Source organism: Onychostruthus taczanowskii, unplaced genomic scaffold, assembly GCF_017590055.1.
Source record: "Onychostruthus taczanowskii isolate IOZ18803 unplaced genomic scaffold, ASM1759005v1 scaffold302, whole genome shotgun sequence".
Lineage (NCBI taxonomy): Eukaryota > Metazoa > Chordata > Aves > Passeriformes > Passeridae > Onychostruthus > Onychostruthus taczanowskii.
The window spans coordinates 48793-73112 of NW_024500373.1; the positions used below are offsets into that span (position 1 = coordinate 48793).

General features: G+C 41.7%; 2 protein-coding genes across 3 annotated transcripts in view; both read right to left on the reverse strand.

Annotated features, from left to right (window-relative positions):
• Positions 1–2824: 2824 nt before the first annotated feature.
• On the reverse strand, positions 2825–5103 carry LOC121338543 (acrosin-like). Its single transcript, XM_041409635.1, has 5 exons — positions 5042–5103; positions 4549–4761; positions 3967–4232; positions 3551–3687; positions 2825–3157 (listed from the first exon to the last, which is right to left on the reverse strand). The coding sequence occupies exons 1-5, from the start codon at positions 5101–5103 to the stop codon at positions 2825–2827; spliced, it is 1011 nt and encodes a 336-aa protein (XP_041265569.1).
• Positions 5104–11320: 6217 nt separating this feature from the next.
• Positions 11321–24320, reverse strand: part of LOC121338542 (leucyl and cystinyl aminopeptidase) — a 52662-nt gene continuing 39662 nt past the window's right edge. For both annotated transcript variants that reach the window (XM_041409632.1, XM_041409634.1), the window contains 10 exons: positions 23008–23139; positions 21723–21883; positions 19132–19220; positions 18250–18430; positions 17409–17565; positions 15816–16000; positions 14986–15147; positions 14037–14177; positions 12967–13048; positions 11321–11974 (listed from right to left, as the gene is read on the reverse strand). In XM_041409632.1, coding sequence (XP_041265566.1) covers positions 11843–11974; positions 12967–13048; positions 14037–14177; positions 14986–15147; positions 15816–16000; positions 17409–17565; positions 18250–18430; positions 19132–19220; positions 21723–21883; positions 23008–23139 — 1422 coding nt within the window. In that variant the 3' untranslated portion in view covers positions 11321–11842. The remainder of the gene's footprint in view (positions 11975–12966; positions 13049–14036; positions 14178–14985; positions 15148–15815; positions 16001–17408; positions 17566–18249; positions 18431–19131; positions 19221–21722; positions 21884–23007; positions 23140–24320) is intronic.

Here is a 24320-nt window from a genome sequence, read left to right on the forward strand (position 1 = left end):
TGTGCATTGTATCTTAAGGCTTACAAGCAGGTACTGTATTTGAAATAAGCAAGCATTGTTTTAACCAAAGGGATGTGTGCTTATAGTGGTTGGATGGAACTACTGTCAATATGCTTTTGTTTTGTGTGATTGGTCAAACAACTGACAAAGTTGTTGGTCTGCTGCCTGGGATGTGAGCTGCTGGCATCTTCCCATTGCCATAACCATGTAATGAGACTGATGCTGGAAAATAAACAGTGTGAGATGCGTTCCTCAGCAGTCCCGTCCTTTTCGTGATTTGTACATGGACCCCCGGCTGGCAGTATAAGGCCCAGGCACCTTCTAGCCAGGCCATGCCACGCTCCCTGCTGCTCTCCCCATAAAGCTGCTATCCAGCTGGCTGCAAAGACCAAGAGGGCCTTTCACAGCCTGGTCTCACCTGCATCCAGCCCTGAATCCTGCTGTTAAGAAGCTTCCCTCTCTGACCATGCAGGAGCCACTCTGGCAGTCACATTTGCACCACCTAAGCTGGGACTGAAGCCCCTTCACAGCTACACCCCTCACACTCACATTCGGACCAGGATTCCTTACCAACTCAACCCCAGGTTTCCCATAGCAGAGTCTCAGACATCCAAGTCCTTCAAATAGCTTAATCGTGGTGCAGTAACTAAATAACAACAGCTCCAGTTGGTGCCTCTGAGAAGGGGCCCTGAACAAAGGAACCCCTGGGCTTTCATACCCTAGCAGCACCAAAGTCTGGGGGTCTCAGCTCCTGCTGTGTCTCAGTGTCCAGTGCCCAGGCTGATGCCACAGGTCCCTGTGCCCCTTCCTGTGCCAAGGGTTGGCAGTTCATGGCCTCTTGCCTCGGGCTCCCATCCAGAGCTCAGCCTGCAGCTCTCATGATGATCTCTGGCAGCTGAAAATTTGTAGGTGTTTATCACCTGTCTGTGATAAACAGATATTGGGAATTAAGTGGTTCAATATCTTTGAGGTCCTGGATTTTTAATTAAATCTCAAGGCTGGAGGCTGCATTTTTCCTTTTTTCTGTCTTTTTTTGTTTCAAGTTCACTCTTGAATCAGAAAATGTCATTAATTGAATGCAGTTTTTAAAGGGGGAGGTTCTCTTACAAAGTAAACACCGTGGACAAAAATCCAGTATCAGGCACTGTGCACATCAGCTGGGTATGCTGGTCAAGTATCACCTGTGCAGGTGGTCTCTAGTGAAGTCTAGATACAGGTTTTGCTCCCTGCTGACAGCTCTCAGGGGCTCTGAGAACCTGTACACCCTTGATGACCAGAGCTGTATAAAATATTGTAAGAGATTTAAAGAGCACAGTTGCCTTAAACACCAATCACAGAATCACAGAATTATTTCGGTTGAAAAAAACTCTGAGATCATTGAGTCCAACCTGTGACCAAACACCACCTTGTCAACCAGATCACAGCACTAAGAGCCAGGTCCAGTCTTTTCTTAAACACCTCCAGGGACAGTGACTCTACCATCTCCCTGGAAAGCCTATTCCAATGCCCAAAATCACCTTTTCTCTGAAGAATGTTTCCTAATGTCCAGCCTAAACCTCCCTGGTACAGCTTAAGGCTTTGTCCTCTTCTGTTGCTGGTTGCTGGGAGAAGCCCAGCTGGCCCCCATGTGGCTGTACCCGCCTTTCAGGGAGTTACAGAGGTTGATAAGGTCACCCCTGAGCCAGTCTAAACAACCCCAGTTCCCTCAGCTGCTCCTCACAGCACCTGTGTCCCAGACCATTCACCAGCCTTGTTGCCCTCCTCTGGACATGTGTGAGTGTCCCAATGTCCTTCCTAAACTGAGGGGCCCAGAACGACACAGCACTCAAGGTGTGGCCTCCCCAGTGCTCACCAGGGGAAGGATAACCTCCCTGGGCCTGCTGGCCACACTATTCCTGATCCAGGCCAGGATGCCATTGGCCTTCTTCGCCCCCTGGGCACACTGCTGGCTCATGTTCAATCACCTGTTGACCAGCACCCCCAGGTCCCTTTCTGCCTGGGCACTGTCCAGCCACTCTGCCCCAGCCTGAGGTGCTGCAGGGGGTTGTTGTGACTCAAGTCTAGGACCTGGGACTTGGACTTATTAAACCTCATATTGTTGGACTTGGGCCATCTATCCAGCCTATGCAGGTCCCTCTGCACAGCCCTCCTACCCTCTAAGAGATCAATACTTGCAGCCAATTTGGTGTCATTTCAAATTAGCTAATGGGGGACTCAATCCCCTCATCCAGACTATTAATGAAGGTATTCAGCAGGACTGGCCCCAGAAGTGATCCCTGGGGGGGCTCCACTAGTGATCAGCCCCCATCTGGATGCAGCACCATTCACCTCCATTCTCTGGGCCTGACCATCCAGCCAGTTCTGAACCCAGCAAAGAGTGCTCCTGTCCAAGTTGTGGGCTGCCAGCTTTTCCAGGAAAATGCTGCGGGAAATGGCGTCAAAGGGTTTGCTGAAGTCCAGGTAGACAAAGGCACTTGTTTTTGTTGCAGACTTAAGGCACCAGATGCTACTTTTCCACTGTAGATATATTAATATCTGTAGGGAAGGCATTGATCTGTACAGGTAAGGGAGTGTGAAGCCAAATTCTTCCTAGATGAGGATGAAGGGTTCCCTGAGTTAAGGGCTGCTTGGGCAGTGGTCAAGCCAGTAGGATTTTATAAAATTTGGATAGAGAGTATTCTCAGAGCAGAAAATGCAGGTCTCTCTCTCTCTTTTTTTTTCCCTTACAATTTAAAATTTAATTCAGTTTAATGAAATTCAAATTAATATAACTCTGAAGGAAAGGGTCACTATAGCCTGAACTGCAGGTGGTCCATTCTGCAGTTCAGAACAGTTTTCCCTTTAGGTACCGCAAGATATCCTTCAGCATATTAAAGAATTGCAGCAGCTTTTCACGTGGAAATGGACAGGGTTGTGTTGGTCTTGGAGTTATTGTCACTGCGGGGGCTGCCGTTAAGGTTGGTGCTGGTGCTGGAGTAGTTGCTGGTGCTGGCTTCCTTCCCATCTTGCTCCAGATCCAGTTGTAGTAGTACTGAGTGGAACTGGAGACTGCAGGCCGTTTAGGTCTGGCACAGCCTACTCCCCAGCTGGTCACACCAATTTGCCAGAAGAAGCCAGCATTCTTATCTTGGCAGACAAGAGGTCCCCCACTGTCACCCTGAAGAAAAGCAGAGAGGATTAAGGTGCTTTTGGGTGCCCCTGTAAGCAGTTAGAGCTGGCTCCTTTACTCTCCCAGCCCTGCCAGAACTGGATTCCTGGCAGAGCAAGGCTCTACTCAAGTGCTGGGACCTGCAGAACCTTGACACCCTTGGAAGTAGGATGGGGGCCTGTAAAGTGGGGCTCTCTGTCTCGCCTGTGCTTGGATGTTTCAGGGTTGGCATCTGGACCTCATTGAGCAAGGACCCATGGGTGGGAAAGGGGGCGGAAGCTCCAGCAGTGGTGCAGAGCTGTGGCTGGGAGAGCAACTGGCCAGGCAAAGCAGGCACTGGGCTGTGCTTGGTGGTGTGATGGGGCTACCCACACTGCTGGGGGACTCATAGCACGCTCCTACCTGGCAGGTGCCAACACCGCCCTGCCCAGCACACACTTGGAAGTCATGGATGTAGCCTTGCAGCCACTCGCTACTGTTGCAGAGCTGGTTATCCACGACTTGGACCTTGGCCTGCTGCAGGATATCTTTACCTGATGCTGTGAACAGAGAAAGGAATGAGTTCTCAGCAGCTCCTTGCCCATTCTCCTGGCCTGTGTGTTGAAGTCCTTCCCTAGGGCTTGGCTCTGCCTCTAGAGAGCTGTTGCAGTGCTCTGTCACTGCTGTCTGGCGTTGGGCAGCAGGTCAGGCCCATCCCTCCAGGGGCATACGTCCCACAGCCCAACTCTCATTTTGGCTCTGCTGTCAGGAAGCCCCAGCCATCCCTCCCTGGTGTGCCAGCCTTGCCCTCAGGGCACAGGTCCTTTATGGGAACTCACCTTTTACAATTCTGTCACCCCAGCCAGCAACGTAGCAGTTTTTCAGCTCTGACACTTTCACCGAAGGACCAGGCAGGCAGGCGAGCTGAATGGAGGACCTGCACCGGACTGGCCGGTCCAATTCCACCATGGCAACGTCGTGATGCTCAAGATTAGGACGATATTTTTCGTGCAAGACCAGCCGCTTAATCCGGCGCACTTCCACATCAGGGCCTGACTGAGCCTGTGACGTGGCCCCAAGCACAATGGCCCACTCGCTGAGGGGACTGGAAGGCAAATGGAGAAGGGGTGAGGGGGAGTAGTATCATGTGCTGTGACGGCCCAGCACTTCCCTGCCTTCCGCTTCCTGAGGCAGAGAGGAAAACAGGACTACAGAGGGCGAAAGTAGACTCAAGATATGTTAAGCTGGAGGCTGCTAGGGAGCAGTGGCATGAGCCCACTCTTCTGCCTGAGCAGTCTCTTAGCTGGGCCCTGCAGTTGGGCCTGGGCCCTGGCCTCCTGGCACTAGGCACACTGCAAGGAAATGGGATGGGAATAGCATGCACTGGTGTAGGGATATCCCCATACCCTCATCCTCCTTACTTGGTGATGTTGATAAAGCAGTGGGCAGCTGTGAGGAGCCACTGTGGGCTGACGAGGGTGCCTCCACAGATATGCACAGATACCGGTGGGTTCCAGTAGCAACGGACACTGGCAATTCCTGCCCAGGCCCCAATCCCTGGCATGACATCTGTGCCACCCACAACACGTGTTGAGCTGACGGTAGTACCCATGGGCCGGAGCCCACAGGTCTGTCTGTAAGCAGAAGTCATTACTGTCCTGTGAGAAGGTTTCCACAGGGCTTTGGTTGCAAAGCCAGCAGGGCCAGGGAACTGCCTGGGGCATGCATATGTTGGCCCATTTCTGCTTGAGCCCTGTGGACAAGTGGTGCCAGCAGCCTGGGTGCTGGTGATAAACTGAGGCTTGTGCCCAGGGTTTTGGAAACTGGCATAGCCACAGGTAGCAAGTGGGCATCCTCAGGGAACCCCCTAAGCCTTTGTCTGGGTCCCCTCAGGTCAAGCCTGAGGCTACTTACCCACAGGTGCCATGTGCAGGCCCGCACAGAGCCAGTAGGATGAGGATGGACAGCAAAATCATTGTGGTCAGAGACACAAGTCAGCTGCAAGGAGAGAGGGCTTGTCACCTCCAGTGCAGCTGCCAACGTACTGCCCACAGAATTTGCAGTGCTGCAGTGCCCTTGACCCTGGAGCTGATGTCACAGACGGACTGGTTCTATGTTCTGGGCATGGTGCTGGCCTCTGGAGGCAGGGGGGAAGGGCAACGTAGAGCCATAGAACCACAGAAGGGTCTGGATTGGAAAGTACCTTAAGGATCGACTAGTTTCAAACCACAGCCATGCACATGGATGCTTTCCACTACACTAGGTTGCTCAGAGTCCCATCCAAGCTGGCCTCAAAGGGTAACAGGAACGGGGCATCCACAGCTTCTCTGGGCAGGCAACCTGTGCCAGTACTGTGACAATGATACAAGATTTTACTTGGCATCCAAAATTCCTACAGAATTTGCAGCTACAATTAAAAGCAACACACATTCTGATTCTTAAAATCAGTTTGTGAAATTGTTTTCATTTGCTTTGCGACAGAAAAATCAACTAAACAAATATAACTCGGGGGCCTCAAGAAAAAAAAAAGTCTCGAGGCCTAAGCTCTTTTGGTGTTGTTTAGAAAGTAACTATGAAGAATTCTAATTAAAAGTCATTTTCCTTCAATAAGCCAGAGCCCCTTTACAGTTGAGCTTGTTTATTTAGTTGTTTCCATTGGACTGCTGAACAGCTTACCCCTATTTCGAGAGGTACAGCAGAGGCTGTGCATTGGACTGCCATTTCAGTTACTACCATCAAGTTCCTCTCTTCAATTACCAAATTCCAGTTTTCTTAGCTTTCCTTTGATGAAGTTCAGGGAGGACCAAGGTGATGGAAGGTTCCTGCCCAGATATCCAGAGTCCAGTTTCAAGTTTCCTGGTGTGCTGTACAGCACGCACACAGAAGGATCAGATGTCAGCAGCCTAAGACACTGCATTTCCAGCTGCTGTCCCCAAGACCTGGAAGCCCCAAGGACCTGCATTCCCTTATTACACTGCACTTACCATCCTCTCTGCATGGGCAGTTCCAGCCCTTTGGAGGGACCCTTTTCCTTTGGGCCTGACTTGCCTGCCTCCAGCTGCATTTTACAAATCCCAGCTCAGGGAGGCCTTGGCTCCCACAGGAGAATGAGTGGGACTGTGCACATAGCTATCTGTGAAAATAGGCCACTTTATTTCTGTAGCAACTAAGTCACCATCAGCCACTGAGCACATGTGGAGGAGGAGTGTGGGCAGGACAGAGTGCGCCTGTGGCAGTGAGGCTACCTTTGAATCAGCAGGCACTGCCCCAGAAGGAGAGGGCTGTGGTCCACTGCAGCCTGAACTGCAGCCAATCAATCCCTCCCTAGCCTGCCTTAGGCTCCAGGCTGCCCGCCTTTGGGCTGCAGTTTGACTTGAGTGTGAGATGAGGCTGGGGTTTTGTTTCTTTGAACTCAGTAAATCTGGTAATCCCCTTCCCCTGCCCTGGTTACAGGGGAAAAGAGAAACAAAAATATTTACTTCAGTTTGTTGCTGTAGTTATTTGGCTTTTAAGGCAGAAATGCTCTTCATGCTGTGCCAGCAGTGGTATTTCAGGTGAAGTGGGCATGAGCTCTAGGCCTTTGGCTTTTGCAAAAGGAAAAGAAGAAAAAGAGGGAAAAAAGAGAGGAAAAGAGAAAAAAAGGAGAAAAAGAGGAAAAAAAGAGAGGAAAAGAGAAAAAAGGAGAAAAAGAGAAAAGAGAGAAAAAATAGAAGGGAAAAAAAAGGAGAAAAAAAGACAAAAGAAGACAAAAGGAGAATAAAAAAGAGGATAAAGGTTTTCCCTGGAAAGAGTGTTTGCACCAAGGGAAGCCTGAACCTCGTGTGGCACAACTTCACAAGTTTCACCCTTGCAGGTTTTTAAGGGCCTTTGTTGCTGATGGCCGCATCCCATGGCCAAGTGTGATCTAAGGAGACCCGAAGGTGCCACCTTTGCACTCTGAAAGTTGCTGTGGTCAACACTGCAGGTTTTTGATTTGTTTTGATATTTCCCCCAGTTTGGAAATTCTCCCTCCCCCCCTACTCCTCCTTTTTTTCCCCCTTAGGAAGAGGGCAGGAAATTTCTTTTTGGTCTCTCAGCCTCTCCCTCTGTAATAAATACTTTCGTATTCCCACTGCATACAACATAGGTGATACTATAGGGTGTTTCATGTGGGTATGGGAAAAACTACAAGCCTGAGTTTTTAGAACTGTGCCTGGAGGAGAAGCCATGCCGAGGTGTGATGGTTATGAACTTGCTTGGATGTGGGAGTGGATGATGCCTGGGAGGGGATAAGAGAGATGTATACACCCAGCCCCAGCTTGCACCTTCCTACTGCTATACAGATGAAGAGGCAGCAGCTAACTGGGGAATGATGAGCAATGCTGTCAATACTCAGTATGAGAAGTCGGAAGGGGGTGTCTGTTGACATCCTGGCAGAAGTTCCACCACTATTGTGGGTTTGTCCATTGCATGAAGTCCCTACACCTGCTGTACATTGTTAACAGCACATGATACTGCATGAATAAACATAGCTATTTCCACAGGCTTTAAAAAATATTACAGCTTTTAAACCAAGGGGGAAAGCCTCCCCAGAAGCTCTGGTGTGAGCCTTCACCAACAGGGCTTGATAATTCATAGCTGGATTTCTCACAGAGGCTGCTCCTAACTTGGAGAGGTCAGAAGAATGATGTGATGGCTGCAGACATTTTGTGATTTATGTGATTTTTCATTTTTCATTTTGTGATTTTATGTGATTTTTGTGGTCTGTGATTTTCTTTTTTTATTCTTGAGTTCATTATCATGGGGCTGATTTGATCTCGTCACCTTGTGCCATGCAGATTTAAACAAAACCTGAGTTGTTTTTTTTTAATGAGTCATGAACAAATGTGAGTTGTTCAACCAAAGCTGAAATTTGAAAAGAGATTTTGTAATTTCAGGAACACTTGCTGCCAGCACTTGTTCAAAAGCTGGAGCAAAATGGACTTTGAAAAAGGACAGGACTGCACCATTAAGGGATACAGTGAAAATGAAATCAAGAGAAGTTGGTATTTCATCCTTGGATGGATGCACTGATTTAACAGTGGTTTCTGCACCAGCTGCTCCCCAATATCAAGAGGAAATGCTACTTTTTTGCAGACCTCTGAATCCTGTGCAAGGACATGCAGATACCCCTGGTCAGGCACAACCACTGGCATAATGACCCCCATAGCTGGAAGCTTCAGAAAGAGGATGCCTTTGCTCCCACAGAGCAGGACTACTACTGCAACAATCCACATTCCTCACTAATCTATGTGAGGCACTAGTGAGGTCTTCTGCAGGCTAGTTATTCTTGTTGGAGAAAGTGGCATTGTTCAGCAACATGACCTTTTTCCAGACTTTTTTTCTAATTTAGGGCAGTGTAAAGTGTGTAAATTAGCTAAATACAGCTTCCTTAGAGGGATCCTGCCTTTAAAAATGGAAGTGTCAGGGAAGAAAGCAGTCTATCCTTATGCCAAGATGAAATAGATGTTTCTCCTCCACGGCTCTAGGCAAGCCTGCACAGACCTAGGGGTAAGGGCCTAGCCCAATAATAATGGCTGAACTGGTGCGCATCTGATGCCCATTTTGAATGTGAGCACAATAGCCACAGTACCAGGATGGACCTTTGTCTTCTATCCCCAGACACCCCATTCCAGTGGGTACAGTTCATCCTCAGGACCAACTAGGATGAGCAGCACATCCCTCATTACTTGTTCTCTGAGCTGGATGAAAACTGTAGCAGAGAGGCTGAAGGTGCTGAGTGGAAAGAAATGGCAGGGTAAATCCCTGCTGCTGCTGTGATGGGAGAGAGGTGCCACACCGGCAGTACCCTCTGGCTCTACCTTCTGCTCTCTGAACACTTTCTGCAGCTGCAGGTGCTGATGTGAGCAGCCTTCTCCTCTTACCACCACAGAAGTTTAGCAATGGAGTTGGAGATCTGGAGCTGAGGAGAGGCAAAAGGCAGTATCAAGTGCAGGATCAAGCCCTGCGTGGCCACTCTTACACAGCCTCTGAGCTGAGGAGCTGCACCACCCATGAAAGGATGCTGCTGGACAATTGTGCCAATAGCATCAGACACTGAAGGTAACGTGGGAGCCACATCTCTCTGGCTGCATGTTTGCTGCATGACAAACCTCTTGGTTTGTCACATGGCCCTTCCCTCCAAAATCAACCCTGCCCCAATGACGCATCCTTTTTCAGAAGTCCTGGTGTTATCTTTAAATTCTGTAGTCATCCGTCTAGCATTGCCAGCTCATTAAGTCAATTCCTAAGGCATCTAAAGAAACATTTTCTTACTACACCTCAGCCTATTAGTCTGCATTTTGTACAGCCCCTAATACTTGGTGTCCTACATATGGTAGTCTCACTTACTAAGTACTACTAAGTTATACTACGAATTCCATAATCCTACATTACCTGGGTTAGCTTGAACAGTTCAAGTTTTTGTCCTGCACCTATGGCTAAACTTAACTAGCCATACTCACACTAGCTCTAACCAGAATCCAGCTAACAGGACATCCAACTCTCTCTTGCTCTCAGGGTTGGAGTGGCAGTCCTCACCTTCCCTTGGAGGTTTTTTCACAGCCCTCCTAACACTGGAGGGCTGCTCTCTGTCTTGCACTGACACCTCATCCTTTTCCTGACCCTCACCCTGCCCTAAGTCCATGTCCAACATGAGCTCTGCCAGCAAAGGCAGTCTGCCTTGCACTGGGTCTTAGACATTTCAGTCTTCATCAATTCCCAATACACTCAAAAAAGGAGAATTATATTTAAGCATTTCTCATGGAAGGAGGAATTGAGTTCAGTACAACTTATTAATAGGGCTGGAGACTCCTTAAAACAAAAACAATTTTAAAACCTCTGCAACAGACATAACAAAAGTATGCATATGCAACAAATGGTAAAATGAAAAAAACCTCCCCAACTTTCCAGATTTTCTTGGTACACTTTCCTGTCTAAAACTCAGCTCCATGTTATTGCTTCATAGTTGTCACTAAAGTGTTTTAATAGAACAGTGACAATTTTCAAAACTCCAGAGCAGAAATCAGGAGGAAGATGGGATCCTCTTCCACAGTTTTGATTTTAAATTTTTTAAAACTCAATACTGTGGCCAGGAATGAAATAAAACACATGTGAGGGGACAGCAGAGATAGAAAAATGGAAGTTTACATTTGACTTCTAATTTAATTTAAGAAGTGACTAGGAAGAAAAAGATGGCATGTTTATATATGTATATATACATACACACACACACATATATACACACATATTCAAAGATGGAAATAATATTTCTGTAGAATTTGAAAGATTTAAAATGTAAGAGGAATCAAAGTAATAGTACATGACAGTATAAAAACTCCAAGAATATACTTAATTGCAATTCTCATTCCATAATTTAACAGTTCTAAATCTGCTTGCATGAATCCACAAAAGATACACTGGTAGTGAAATGAAAAGATTAAAAAGTATGTTTACTGTTGCATGTATTGTGTAGATATATATATATAGAGTAATTCCAAAATGGCTTTTTTCACCACTTCTGAAAGACACAGATTTCACTGCAGGTATTGCATCTTTGTAGTGCTGCACATGAGGGTTTTAGCTCCTGTTCTTTAAAAGATTTTGAGGATTTTTTCTCACAAGATTTTTTACAATAGTAGAAAAACAAATCATTAAAATCTAAATTAGAAGCTTTCCTAAAACTAGTGCCATGAAGAGAGAACAATGATAACAAATTACACTGTGATTTGCAAGTTATCAGGCAATGAAAGACCAGAAGCTTACAAAAATGAAGTGACTGACTAATCTATCAACTGCAAAGCTCTGCAAGAAGTGGTGAAATTGAAAGTCAGTAGTCAAAAGGGCACAAATCAGTATCAGTCTAACAGATGAGCTAACCTGAAAAAATACAAATTTGTGCAGCTGGTCAGAGACCAATACCGCAAAATCAGTTGAAGTTCGACAATTAATGATGAGATTCTCAAAACTATCTGATAAATTCAAGAGTACAAGTTCCAAAGTCACACGACTGTTTCTGAAATCCCATCTCTAAAATGCTTGGTTTTGCTATGTTTCTTCTTTTCCATATTACCATCCAACCACTTTTATATATCTAATTGTATACTATTAGCATAAGGTTTTTTTAAATGTGTAATTCCTAAAGACCACCATGAAAATAAAAAATCCAAACTTGAATTGAATTGTAATTGTATTTATTTCACCTCTTGAACTTTATAACATTCACTACCACTTACATATCTGAAATATAATTCTGTTTCACAACAGCTTCTGTATCTACAAATGTGGAAACCACAAACAGTTTTGCATTAAGAGAAAATCTACTGCTCAATGAGCAGTCTGCAAAGAAGTAACAGTTCACGGTAACTCTTTCTTTCTTACCTGACTCTCAATATCAACCCTCTGCCAAGAAACTTAACTCCAAAGGAACGGGCCTAAGTTTCACATATAAAATTATATTTAATAATTTGTGCAGATGCTTGGTCTATAGATGAAAACAGTTTCAGGGTAAATACTTACATATTGCTCAAAATGCTTCAAGAAAAATAAAAATTTATCTGAGACATGCCCTGAGCTATCTAGATTCCTTAATAGTGCAATGTTGCAGTGATGCCTGGTTTCACCCTGGCTTTTGCAAATGAAACACAATAACTGCTCACAGAGCTCCTAAATGGCTGACACAGCACAGTATTATATGCACTACAGCAAGTCTTGTAGCTTTGCCAAGTTTCTCTCCATCCACTGGATATTGAGCTGAATTGTGTCAATTGCCTCTTTTACACAATGCAGTTGAGAACTCTCTTCTGATTTTGACTCAAAAAATGACTTGACCTACATAGCAAGAATAAAGAAAGAAAAAGAAAATCTTAATTAAAATCAACATTAGCCAAATAGGTTCAGCAGCAAAGGCTATACACACATGTTGCAGGAAATCTATCTTTGAGAAATGTTTGTATCTATGCAGTAAGCAAACCTCTCAAAGGAGTTCCCAAAATGCAAGGAAAGCATTTTTCACAGATACAGCAGCAATAACTCATTTGGTTTCAGTATGTCATTTCACCAATAAACCTACATTTACCATATCACAAAGCCAACAGAGAGTATGCAGAGTTCTGGAAAAGGAGTGCTATTCTGTGACAAAGAACTGGTTGCTGCAAGCAACCCTCTTCAGCATTCTGGAACACCTCCACACCCAATCATCATTGTAATAACTGCCAATGCTAACACTTAAAATATTATAGATCAAACCATTAACACCAATCTCTACCAAATTATCTGAATGAAAACATCAGACTAAACTGTAAACCATTCTTGATACATTAACTTCAAGGCCTTGTTAGGGAAGACAACAGAGCTTTCTGAAAGCTATTAAACAACTCTTGACTGATACTCAACTTCCACAGTAACTCTTTGGGAGTGATGACGGGAAAAAACAGCAAAAAGCAATTTTTATGGCTCAGTATCACATTTCAGAGATACAGAAAGTATATCTTGTTTACAAAATCTAGACCAAAATTACATATAGATCAAGTCATTATTTTGTGAGAGAGTGTGTTCCAGTGTACAGGAAAACACAACAGCATAAACCAATAACTGGGTTCAACTCTGTAATGCAACTCTGTCACAGTCTCGGTATATAATCTCCCAGTGTCTATGCATACATTTACCATGTGTGAAATAGGGAAAGCAACTGATATACATACTCTCCACAGGATTTCAAGGATATAAAGAACATGTGAACATGTGTTTTCCTCATCCTTCAACTAAATGAAAACAGCAGTGGCTCTTAAAAATACCCCTTTCTGGTAGATTGTGCCACCAACCTCAAGCAGATGAGCCTTTGTTGCAAACTGAGAAGTTGACCATGTAATAATATTCTGGATAGTGTGTGAGCCTAGGTGAAACCTGTAAGACAAACAAACATTTTCAGCTAGGAGACACTTTAAGATGCAGTTTTGCTATACATATGCATTCTTTTCTACTATTTCTGCTTTTTTGTTTAGTAGTTCGCAAACATTAAAAGCACGTAAATGCAATACCTTACATTACAATTACATATCCTCTTTTTCCAAATAAATATATGTTCTTAGAAATCCAAGCCTCTAGCTCCCTATACCCTCTAAAATGTAAAATCAGAGCAAAAGCCATGGAAAATTTTTAAACTTCTATCGCAGATCAAATAGTAAAGAACTATTTGAGGACACTACACAGTGAATATCAAAATCTGTATTTGTGGTACATATGTGTACTAGAGCTCCACCAGAACTGAACTTGCAACTAGGTTTTCTTTCAAGCGAGGTAATTCTGTAATACTGGTTATAAAGAGCTTGCTAGAGCAGATGTTTTCATAGAGGAGAAACTTTTCAAGTAGCATGAAACTTTAAAATCAAAGCTGGGATTTAGAAACAGAGGTTTCTAGTACTGTTGGCTTTTTGAAGACTTGGGGGCCAGCTTTCCTGCTGGGTACCCTTCAAGTACAGTGAAAGACAACATATTTCTGAAGCAAGTGGGAAATTTATGTTACTTGGTTTTGGGAGTGCTGTGATAATTCAGAAAATATAAATGCTGAATTATTTCCCTGGATGTCCTTTTGAATCCATTTGATTCACATAAATATCTTTAAACTGAACCAGTCATCTTACAGACAGCAACCTTTCAAGAGAAATTAAAATTAAGATTGTTCAGAATTACTGTAAAGCTCTAGAATGACTGTTGAGAGTTCAAATTTTATGTAGCAAGTTATATTTCTAAACTCTGATTTTAAAACATGATCTAGAATTTAAATACGAATCTTCTTATATGAACCCTCATATTTATTGCCTTGTTTGAAACAAAGAAACAGGTGGTTTTGCTATTGTGAGTTTAAAAGTTTCAGCTGCATCAAAAGCCTTACTTTCGTGTAAGCTTTTCCCAGTTCTCTTTGACGAAGTCCCAGGCCAGCAAATATCCAGGCAAATTCTGGCTAATGGTTGCTATGATATGTGAAAGTTCCTGTGACCTGATGATTTCTCCTTCAAGACTGTTCTGCATTAGCCTAGGAGACAAAGCATATGCACAGAGACAGGAAGAAAACATCATTCATATGCTCACATGGGTTTCCTGGAAGTCCTCAAGTAAATGGAAAGATGATATAATACATCAAGCAAGCAAATTCTGCCACCTGGAAGAAATCAATGTTACATTTTATTGCAACAACTGTATTTACTTAGCTTTAATTTCCAGAAGTCAGAATGACCTTAGCTCTAATCCGAGTACCTGAATTTTCACTGGTGTTGGAAAAGATGAAGTAACTTCTAATAACTTGTAAAAGAAAAACAATACAATTAAAGACATAAGAGAGGGAAGCTGAAGACTAAATTAGCAGGACATATTTGTGTTCTCCGTGCAGTATTAAGATTTACTCTATAGAGAGGAACATAATGTAAAGTCAAAGTTTCACCCAAAGAAAGAAATGGAAAAAAGCAGAGGAAAAAAACCCAAACAAAAAATATACTTCAACTAGTTATTATTTTGATTATAAAGGTAGATCAATCTTTTAAGGTTCCATAGAAAAGCCTGCAATTTTGCTACCTGCACTGCAAAGCCTGAAATTTCCTGTTACCAGTAGTGCAAAGCCGGTAAGTTCAATTCTTTTCTCTTTATGCATATTCAGAATTTGTTTTTTTGTGCTGCTCTGTTACGTAAGTTATTTTTAAGTAAAAAATATCTGGTTCTTTGTGTGTATGGAATCCTGTGAAAAACATCTGGATGGATTTTCTTTAGCAATCACAAATGTTTTCAACAATAGAAACAAGGAAATGCACTTTTCCAAAAAGATTTTATCACTTTTTGGCTCTTCATACCAGATCAGCTTTCTGGCATCTTCTGTGCTGGCCAAGGCTTCAATCACTTTGCTTTTCTCTGTTTCAGAAACTGAAGAGAAGTACATCTTCAGGAGGAATTCCCAGCCATCATCAGACTTGGCTCCAACTGCAAATATGGCTTTCATAACATCACTAGGCAGACTACAGAGAAAAATAAAAGCAACAAAAGAAATAAACATGGGGGTACAAAAATGCTCACCTGAGGATAGAAGAAAGTCGTCGTAAAATTAAAATATTAACTTGAAGGAGATGCCTCTCTTTGGAGCAATTTGATTCTGCAGCAATGAATGCACTAATGCCAAGATTTGGCATTAGTGAATTCACACCAATCTAATACTTTCAGTCACTAGGAAAAAGCAAATAATTTTGTCATGTGAAAACAAAGTAAATTGTACACAAAATTGAGAATTTTCTACAGCTCAAAATACACATGAATTCACAGCAGAAGGAATTCTGCATGATAAAAATGTGTGCTTTGGCTTTGCTACTATCTTCTTTCAACATGCAACTCAGGAAATGCAGATAAAAAAAAAATTTATGGCTGGTTTTGCAGTTAAACTAAATGAAACTGGAGATAAAGCCTAGCACAGTCACCCTCTCATTGTGAAACAGCAATTACTTCTACACATGGAACAGTTAAAGACAGAATCACATTCTTTATCAATACTAAGTCGGTGGTGGTGGTGTGGTGGGTTTTTTTTTTTGACGGTTCTGTTTGTTGTTGGGGTGTTTTCTCAAGTACAATGGTGGTGGCAACGTAACAGGAAAGCAGATGGGTCGAAGAAGTAGAAGCTCAGTTTTTGTGGTACCTTTTTGTTCCATCAGACTTCATCCATGTCTCAAACATCTCAGTAGCAGTTTTTCTACAGTTTCTTATATCATGGGTGCAGGCAAAAGCCAGCAGTGTTGACCGGAGCTCTCGTTCAGACAGGGTCCCATCATCTGTCCAGTGCTGTTGATCCATTTTATCTCCAAGCAAGTGCTCTATCCTATGCTAAAGGAGGAAAAAGTTACTAGCAACAGCCAAACTCTTCCAAGAGGATTTTCTGTATAGAAAATTAGTTCAAAGTAAGGAAAAAAATAAAAAAGGTTGAGCTTTCGAACTGTGGAAGCTAAACATACTAGTTTTTCATCTGTTTATTCCAACTTACACATGCTATTTCTTAAATGTAAGAATAAGTATCAGATATCACATAAATGTGACAGATGGGCCAGGTTACATCTTAAACTGCACATGGAAACTGAAGACTCATCTTTGAGCCTTGGCTCAGACTTGATTGTAATCAGCTTACAATCACAAAGCACTACATCTTCTGTATGTTTAACTGTTTTTAACTTCACCAAGTCACAGTAAATATACCTTCATTTTGCACAAAGAAACAACTTTTCTATGTCTGTAGTCTGAACACCCTTCAGTTTTGTAGTTCTGTAGCTTGCCAAAACCACAGCTGGATGCCTGATCAGCTACCACATCTCAGCTGAAAATTTTGAGCTTAAATAAAACTACATAGACATTGCATTGCAAAGCAGAGCTTGGGCTGTTTATAGCAGATATGAAACAACTTTGGGTAAATTAAAATACTGCTTTTTTCCCCTTATGTTTCCTTAAGCACTCACTAATTATCCCTTCCTACCATAAAGAAAAAACATCTGCTATTTTATCTAATCATTTAATGATTTTCTTACAGACTAAATTCCTGTTACTATTGTTTTACACCGCAAAGCAGCAAAGGTCATTTTAAACCAGCAGATGAATGTGGAGAAGAAGATCCATAATAAGAAGGTAAACCGAGAAATGAAAGACATATGCTTACCAAGAACTGAACCTACAATATTTATTTCACTGTGAAATCTGTAGATTTAGACTAGAAACATTGTATTACTCTTTTACACAACTGGAACAGGACAATGACAACCATCCTTGTGTTTCTATTTCTACAGAAAACAATTCTGGTTTTTTTCTGTTGTCTCTCTACAAAGCAATTACATCTATGATCTCTAGCCACTCTAACTTTTGAAAAAAGAAAAAAAAAAAAAAACAACAAACCTTTTCTGTACAAGAAAAATACATGGAATCTTTTTCATTACATATTTGTACTAAACTGACCTGTATGGGCACTTTAAGATAGCCCCAGACACTACTGCACCACACTCCCTATAAAACATTTTGGGGCATATGGGGAACACGGGAAGGAGAGGGGAAGAAGCTGTCCAAAAAATGTAGCATTTTGGTAAGAGACCATTAGAAAAAACTGGCAAGACTAGCAACTCTCAAGAATCCACATCCATTACTAAAATTAATGAATATATTCAGCAGTAAACATGTAAAAAAGAGAGTGTAACTATAAAGAACATTATAGCTAATTATTTAGAATTATCATTTATGAAAAACTAAGACATACCATGACTCGTGCTGCCAGTGGTTGTTCACCTTTTTTGTCTAAAAGGCTGTATATAAGACTCAGCTGAAACAAAGCTTGAGTAAGTGGTGCAGTGCTGTTCTCTTTGTTGACATAATCAATCAACTCAAAGGCCTTTTCCAGAGACTCTCTTCCTAGACTATGGGTCAATGAACACAAACATTAAAATAGATTACAATCCCTGAAACAAATCAGAAGTGATGTTTCAATTACACGAACAGAGAGATAAGTGAATAGAGGGAGTGACATAAGAAACAATTTACATGTAGAAATTTTCATATTTTAACTTACAGCAAGATTACAACAAAGCAACAATGGCCACTAACATACCTCCAATTAACAAAAATTGCAAACGGGTAAGGAAGTCAGAAAATATTTATCATAAATAAGGGTACTCAGATAGAATAGCAGTTTCCGAAGAGACGATCCAATATGTTCCGCCTTGCCTGCTTCCGATAGTGGTGGTGTAACACATGAGAGGGCACCAGTAAAAATTTAAGAGGGAAATAGCTTGCTTTTCTAAAGTGGAGTACTAGAGTACACGAAAACAGTTAGCAGGTAGATTATTGGACACTAAAGAAAACAGTGTCTTCCAGAAATGGAAATTACCACATGGCTCTCTGTGATCCAAATAACTAGATGATGCTACAAAGAAGACAGAGATAACATCTAGAGCATCAGTGAACAGCTCCAAAAAGGCTATTAAAGACTGAATTAAACTTCCTCTAAAGCAGCTGTCTCTAGAAACTAAATCTGATCTTCTCTAACTTGGAAAAAACCTTGAAACACACATTAAATACCTTTTCCAATATAGAAGTCTTACCGTTCAAGATTGAAGATACTGTTGATCAAATTCACTCTGTCTTTAGGGCTCAGAGCAGTGTGGTTTTTTTTCATGAGATCAATCAGTGTTTTCCAGTCTTCAGCATAGTCAACTATGTAATAGCCATTCATATCTACATTAAATTTTATCCATTCCACCTCTTCTGGAAGTTCAATGACAGCTAGTGGACAGACAGTATGTTATCAGCTGAAACAAACATTTAACAACTGTTTGTTCAAATCAAAGTCCATGAAGTAGACTTTGAGAGAGACAGTAAATTCTTTCCCGCTATTTCCCCCTACAATGACAAAGGAAAAGCCAGTACGAAGGTTTTGAAAGACAGTTCAAAAATACCAGGTTGTACTTCCTCATCCTTCTTCCTACGTCTGATTGAATGAACACTATCACAGTCCACCCCAAGTTGCATCAGTTTTTCTCCTGTTGTCCAGTTGTTATTTCAAACAGCCCCACCTACTGTTCCAAATAAAATATTTTCCTACACAATTAAATAAAATAAACATTTCAGTGGAAAGTTACTTGCTAATATTTCAGCAAACTGGCAGATCAACTTTCACATAACTTGCTCTCCAAAGAACATGCAGTTTGAGAGATTATGTGTATGCACTGTAATGAAAAGCATAGGCTTTTACAAATTTCAAACCTGTGATTCTGTTCCAGTTGCTGTCATGTATTTATACACATAGTGCTACAGGGAACCAGCTCTCTGATGATGACAACATCAGCACTGCTCTGTTCCAGATCTATGAAATTATTTTGTACCCCGTTTGTCTTCAGCTTCACCTCTTTCTCAAGGGTGCTCTCAGAAAAATAATGTATGGGTAACACTAAAGTAACTTGCTACCAAAGCTTTTACTCACATACCTGACTTCTGGTCCAGTAAAAATGCATTAGTGCAATGGGTGAAGTTGCATCTATTTGTTATGTAAGTGAGAGGAATATGCCACAGGTAACTGCAAAGGAAAACAAATGTTTACTGACATGTTATATACATATTATCTCCCTTGAATGGCTTGTTTTAATTTAAGCACTTTTGTACACTAATAATACTAGAATCACTGAATGCGGTGTAGAATAATAAAGTATAAATCTCTACTTATATCACCAGAATATGATGAAAGAATAAATGTACAGCATGTACAGAAATTATTTTTAAAAATCCCACCATGTTGAGAAATGGGTAAATTTTATAGACTGGATTAAAAAAGGCCTTTTAAGGTCATGTAGTTCATGTCCCCTGCAATGAGCAGCTTCTTCAACTAGATCAGGTTCCTCTGAGTCCCATTCAACCTGGCCCTGAAATTTCCAGGGGTGGGGCATTGACCATCTCTCTGGGCCACCAGTGCCACTGTTTTATCACTCTTATCGTAAAAATACTATTCCTTGTATCTAGTCTAAATCTACCCTTTTTTAATTTAAAATCATTATTCTTTGTCCTACAGTGACAGGACCTGATAAAAAGTCTGTCCCCATCTTTCCTTTAAGTACTTGAAAGAATGCAGTGAGGTCTCCCCATAGCCTTTTGTTCTCCAGGGTGAAACAGCCCAAACTGTCTGTCCTTGTACAGGAGAGGTGTCATGTCCATCTGATTGTTTTGTGAACCTACTCTGGACTCACGCCAACATGTCCATATCCTTCCTGTGCTGGGACCCCAGAGCTGGGTGCAGGATTCCAGGTGGGCTCTCAGCAGAGCAGAGCAGAGGGGCAGAATCCCCTCCCTCCCCTGCTGCCCACGCTGCTTTGGATGCAGCCCAAGATACAACTGGAATTCTGGGCTGTGAAGGCACACTGCTGGCCCACGTCCAGTACAACGACTCCCCCAGATACTCCTTTGCAAGGCTGCTCTTGACTTGTTCATCCCCCAGCCTGTGCTGATAGCAGAGGTTGGCCTGACCCACTGCTTGAGCTTGTCCAGATTCCCCCGGATGGCATCCCTTCCCCCAGGCACACCAACTGCACCACTCAGCTTGGTGTCATTTACAAATTGAGCACTTAAGCCCACTGTGTACATCACTGAAGAAGATCTTAAATGGCACTACTCCCTGATGGACTCTACTATTTCTAGTACATCTTTCCTAGTTCCAGCATGCTAGCTAGCTAGCCCGAAATCATACAGACAGTAAATTTCTGGCTGCATCAGAAATTCATCCAGTATGATTTTTACCTGAGTCCAACATTGTTTTCCTGGATCTTTTGCAAGTTTGAACTAAAATTTAAAAATTATCCAAGTACAAGACTCAAATTCCAAATCATGGTATAGAAACCATAATTCAGTGCATACCACAAAGAATTTCTTAAGTGAGCTCCAAGTTGGAAGAACAAATGCTAAAGAGGCTCGTAATGATGATAAGGACTTGGCTATTTAGAGAAAAACATATATCTGAGTGGGATGAAAGAAGCTGTACATATTAATCAGATCTTGACAGGGATCCCCTCTATGTATGACTCACATAGAGTACTCTTTTTCTAAACCTTGCCATACATGCCCCAAATTTACATCAACTAGAAATAGAAATTACTTAGCTTAAAAATCCTTCCCTTCTTCCCTTACCTTTCAACCCCACATTGCTTTTCTTTTCCCGCATAACAAAAATAAAACAGAGCCCTCTAAATTCCTACATTTCAAGAGACAAATTTCTTTCAAAGACCTATTTTTCTGCAAGGTGATGCAATGAACTTAGCTCCTGTTAAAACTTCAAACAACTGAATAAAACCAGCAAAATATCCAAAGAATTCACACTTACGTATTTTTGTTAGAAGACACTGTTGAGGGTCATAAGGTAAGTTACATTTGCAGTAAACAAAATTTTAAAACTACCAACTGCCACATCTTTGCTTCTTCAGTATTTGCATATGTACTTCCTTTTAGGTTTTGGTACAGTGGATATTGCCTCTGTTGTACATTCTTCCTAACAAGCCATTTGTTGTCATGTAGTAGTGTCATCTTAAAATTTCAAAGCCAAGAAAGAATTGATTCTAGCTTCTCTACCTTCTTGTAGCAAAGCCCAAGGTATACAGCTTTGGAAGTTAAAAGCAGAGACTCGAAAGTAGGATACATGCATCTGTAACTTCTGTGAAGCTTCTGCAGCCTGCCATTCTCCAGAGTCTTGTTAAACATACCAAACTTTCTCAAATGTAAAGAAACCTTTACTTATGAGATCTGCCTTTTGGTATTGAAAACCAATTTATGATGTCAAGCTTAAAAGCTTCAGGAAAAGGATGCATGTAAGAAATTCAGATTACAAAGGGTGTCAACAATTTTTACCAGTTGCTTCAGTGGAAATAGACATGGACCTTCAGGCAGATACTAGATGTGCAAAGTTTTGTGCTGAATTCTCTGTTACTACCTGCCTTCAAAGGAAACACTAAAAGGCCTGAATACAAGTTAGAAAGATGTACAAGCTTAAGACAGCAGCTTGCTTTTAATGTATAAAAGGTATTAAGGGGATAATAACCTTGCATCTGATGTCCAATTTTCTGGTTCCACACGATACAAAAATTTCTCTTGTTGTACTGAAATAATCTTTCCCTTTCGGACAACAGTGACTAAAGGAAATCCTTTATGCATAATCCAAGTCTTCATCATTTTTTTTACATCTAGTGTTCCATTAGTAATCTGTAAAACAATCATAACATAAAAAGCAAATGGAGAATACTTAACTTTCTTCTTAAGTTACCAAATAAGCAGTTGCACGATTTTGCATCTGGAAACAGTGAACCTGTAAATTTCCCTCCACTCTCTGGACCCTGGATATCCAGCCAGTTCTTAATCCAACAAAGAGTGCACTTGCCCAGACCATGAGATGCCCACTTTTCCAGGAAAATGCTGTGGGAGACAGTATCAAAGGCTTTGCTGAATGTCAGGCTGACAACATCCACAGCCTGATGGCTTTCCCTCATCCACCAGGTGGGTCACCTGTTCATAAAAGGAGACCAGGTTGGTCAGGTAGGACCTGTCCCTCCTAAATCCATGCTGGCTGGGCCTGATTCTCTGGTTGTCCTGTATGTGCCCTCTAATGGTACTAAAGATGATCTGCTCCATTACCTTCCTTGGCACCCAGTTCAGGCTGATAGGCCTGTAGTTCCCTAAACCTTCAGTCCTTCCCCTGTCCTTCCTGCCCTCTCTCCACCCTCCTTTCCCTGGCCTCTCTGATTCTCACAGCATTGCTGACTCTAGTCCTCGCTCTCTTCTACCCAAGCCCTTGCTTTATTGAGCCCTTCACACTAGTTTTAAAATTAGACACAGCCTTATGCCTGGCTTATAATTTGAGAGCTGCCTGTACAGTCTGCTTATCTAAAATTTCATCACACTTATTAAAACAGAAGCTATCACAAAGTTACATTAGTAGCAAGTAACCTAAGACCTCTGTGAGGCTGGATATAGCTATTCCTTGAAAGTAAATTTTATCCTGAATTTTGTTACTTTCACTCTGGTCTTAACACACTACCCATGTAATTGTAGAGAGGATATGTCCATTCTGGATAGACATGCAGGGCAGTACATACTCACTCACAGTGCTTTTTTGGGATGGTATGCAATGTAGCCCTAGAAGCTTCAGTAATCTCCCTATCTATATGAAAGAACTTTGGAATAAGATGAGCAAAAAATTTAGAGTATTTACCTGCAGTCCATTATCCTATTTTTTTAATCAACAAGGAAATAAATAAAACCTGTGATACTCTTAGAGAAGTGGAGGGGGAAAAAAAAGAAAAGAAGAACACTGTGTCCAAGATGGATACCTCATTCATGCTGTCCCACAGGTCATCACTCTGGGCAGTTCCATAGTTGTGATTATGCAAGTATACCTCAATGCCAGCTTGGAAAACATCCTTAGTGAGATAATGCTTCAGCATCAAAAGAAGTGAAGCCCCCTTTAGGGAGAAAAGAAAAAGAAAATGAATCAGTAAATTGAAGTTACAGAACTTTTTTAAGCATATGCATATTATAGCTCTTTCAGAGTACAGGAGTAAGAAGCTAGCAGATTTTGTTCCAAATAATATCCTTCAAATAATTACCTTTACACTCAGTTTCCTTGGAAAAATATTCTTTTACTATTTCATGAACTCCAAATACAGTTACAGAAAAGGCTAATGTAGTTTGAAAATTTTTCCCAGCTGCTTTGGAAAAAAATATTTTAAAGCCTCCAACTACAATTACAAAATAGACTAGGAGAATTTGACATTTTTTCCAATCAATAAAATCTGAAAAATATTGCCTTCTTACTGATATGTCTCTGCTGGCTGCCATTTTTCATTACCAGTACTCATCCGTATGGTACAGAACTGCACTTGTGAGTCAGTGTTTAACAGTTATATGATGTGCACTTATACCAAAAACCTAAAATACAGGAAAAAGATAAGATACACTTGGTAGGCTGGAACTGACTGCAGATGAACAAGTACATTTTGCTGTGTTTAAATACAGCCATGTCTTGCAAAGAAAAAAAATGAAAGTATACTTTTAGTATCAAAAGGGCTGTGAATGTTCCTATGTAAAGCCACCAATAAGTAAATTGCCTGAGGGCTTTCATACTGCAGAACTGAACACAGGAGCAGCCATAGATCAAGAGTAGTTTAAAGGTACAATTTATATTTTTGGTACTATTTCTAGGAAAGAAACAAGAAGTAAAGGAGAAGATTTTAGAGACATAATGCATTATTCTCACACATTCCAGTTTCAAGTTCTGGAATTTCATCTTATCTGAAGGCTGCCTAGTTATTCACTACTCATCAAATGTCAGGAATAGCCCTTACTACAGCTTTTAATAATATGGCCACAATTTCCTCTCCTGTATGCATCTATACTTGAGTTACAGCTCTACTCCTTTGTTCTCCATACTGTCATATCCTTCCAAGTGGATCTAATACCCATGGGTGTTAGGTTTACTGACAGTCTGCAAAACAGTTGAACTAAAAATAATATTATACAATTATTTCTGTTCAAGACAGTACAATGCAGAGGTCACCTACTAATCTGTGTCAGTTTGTAGTCCAGTAAAACAAATTACGTTGTACAATTCAGTAACAGAGAACCCTTTGCCTATCAGGGACTA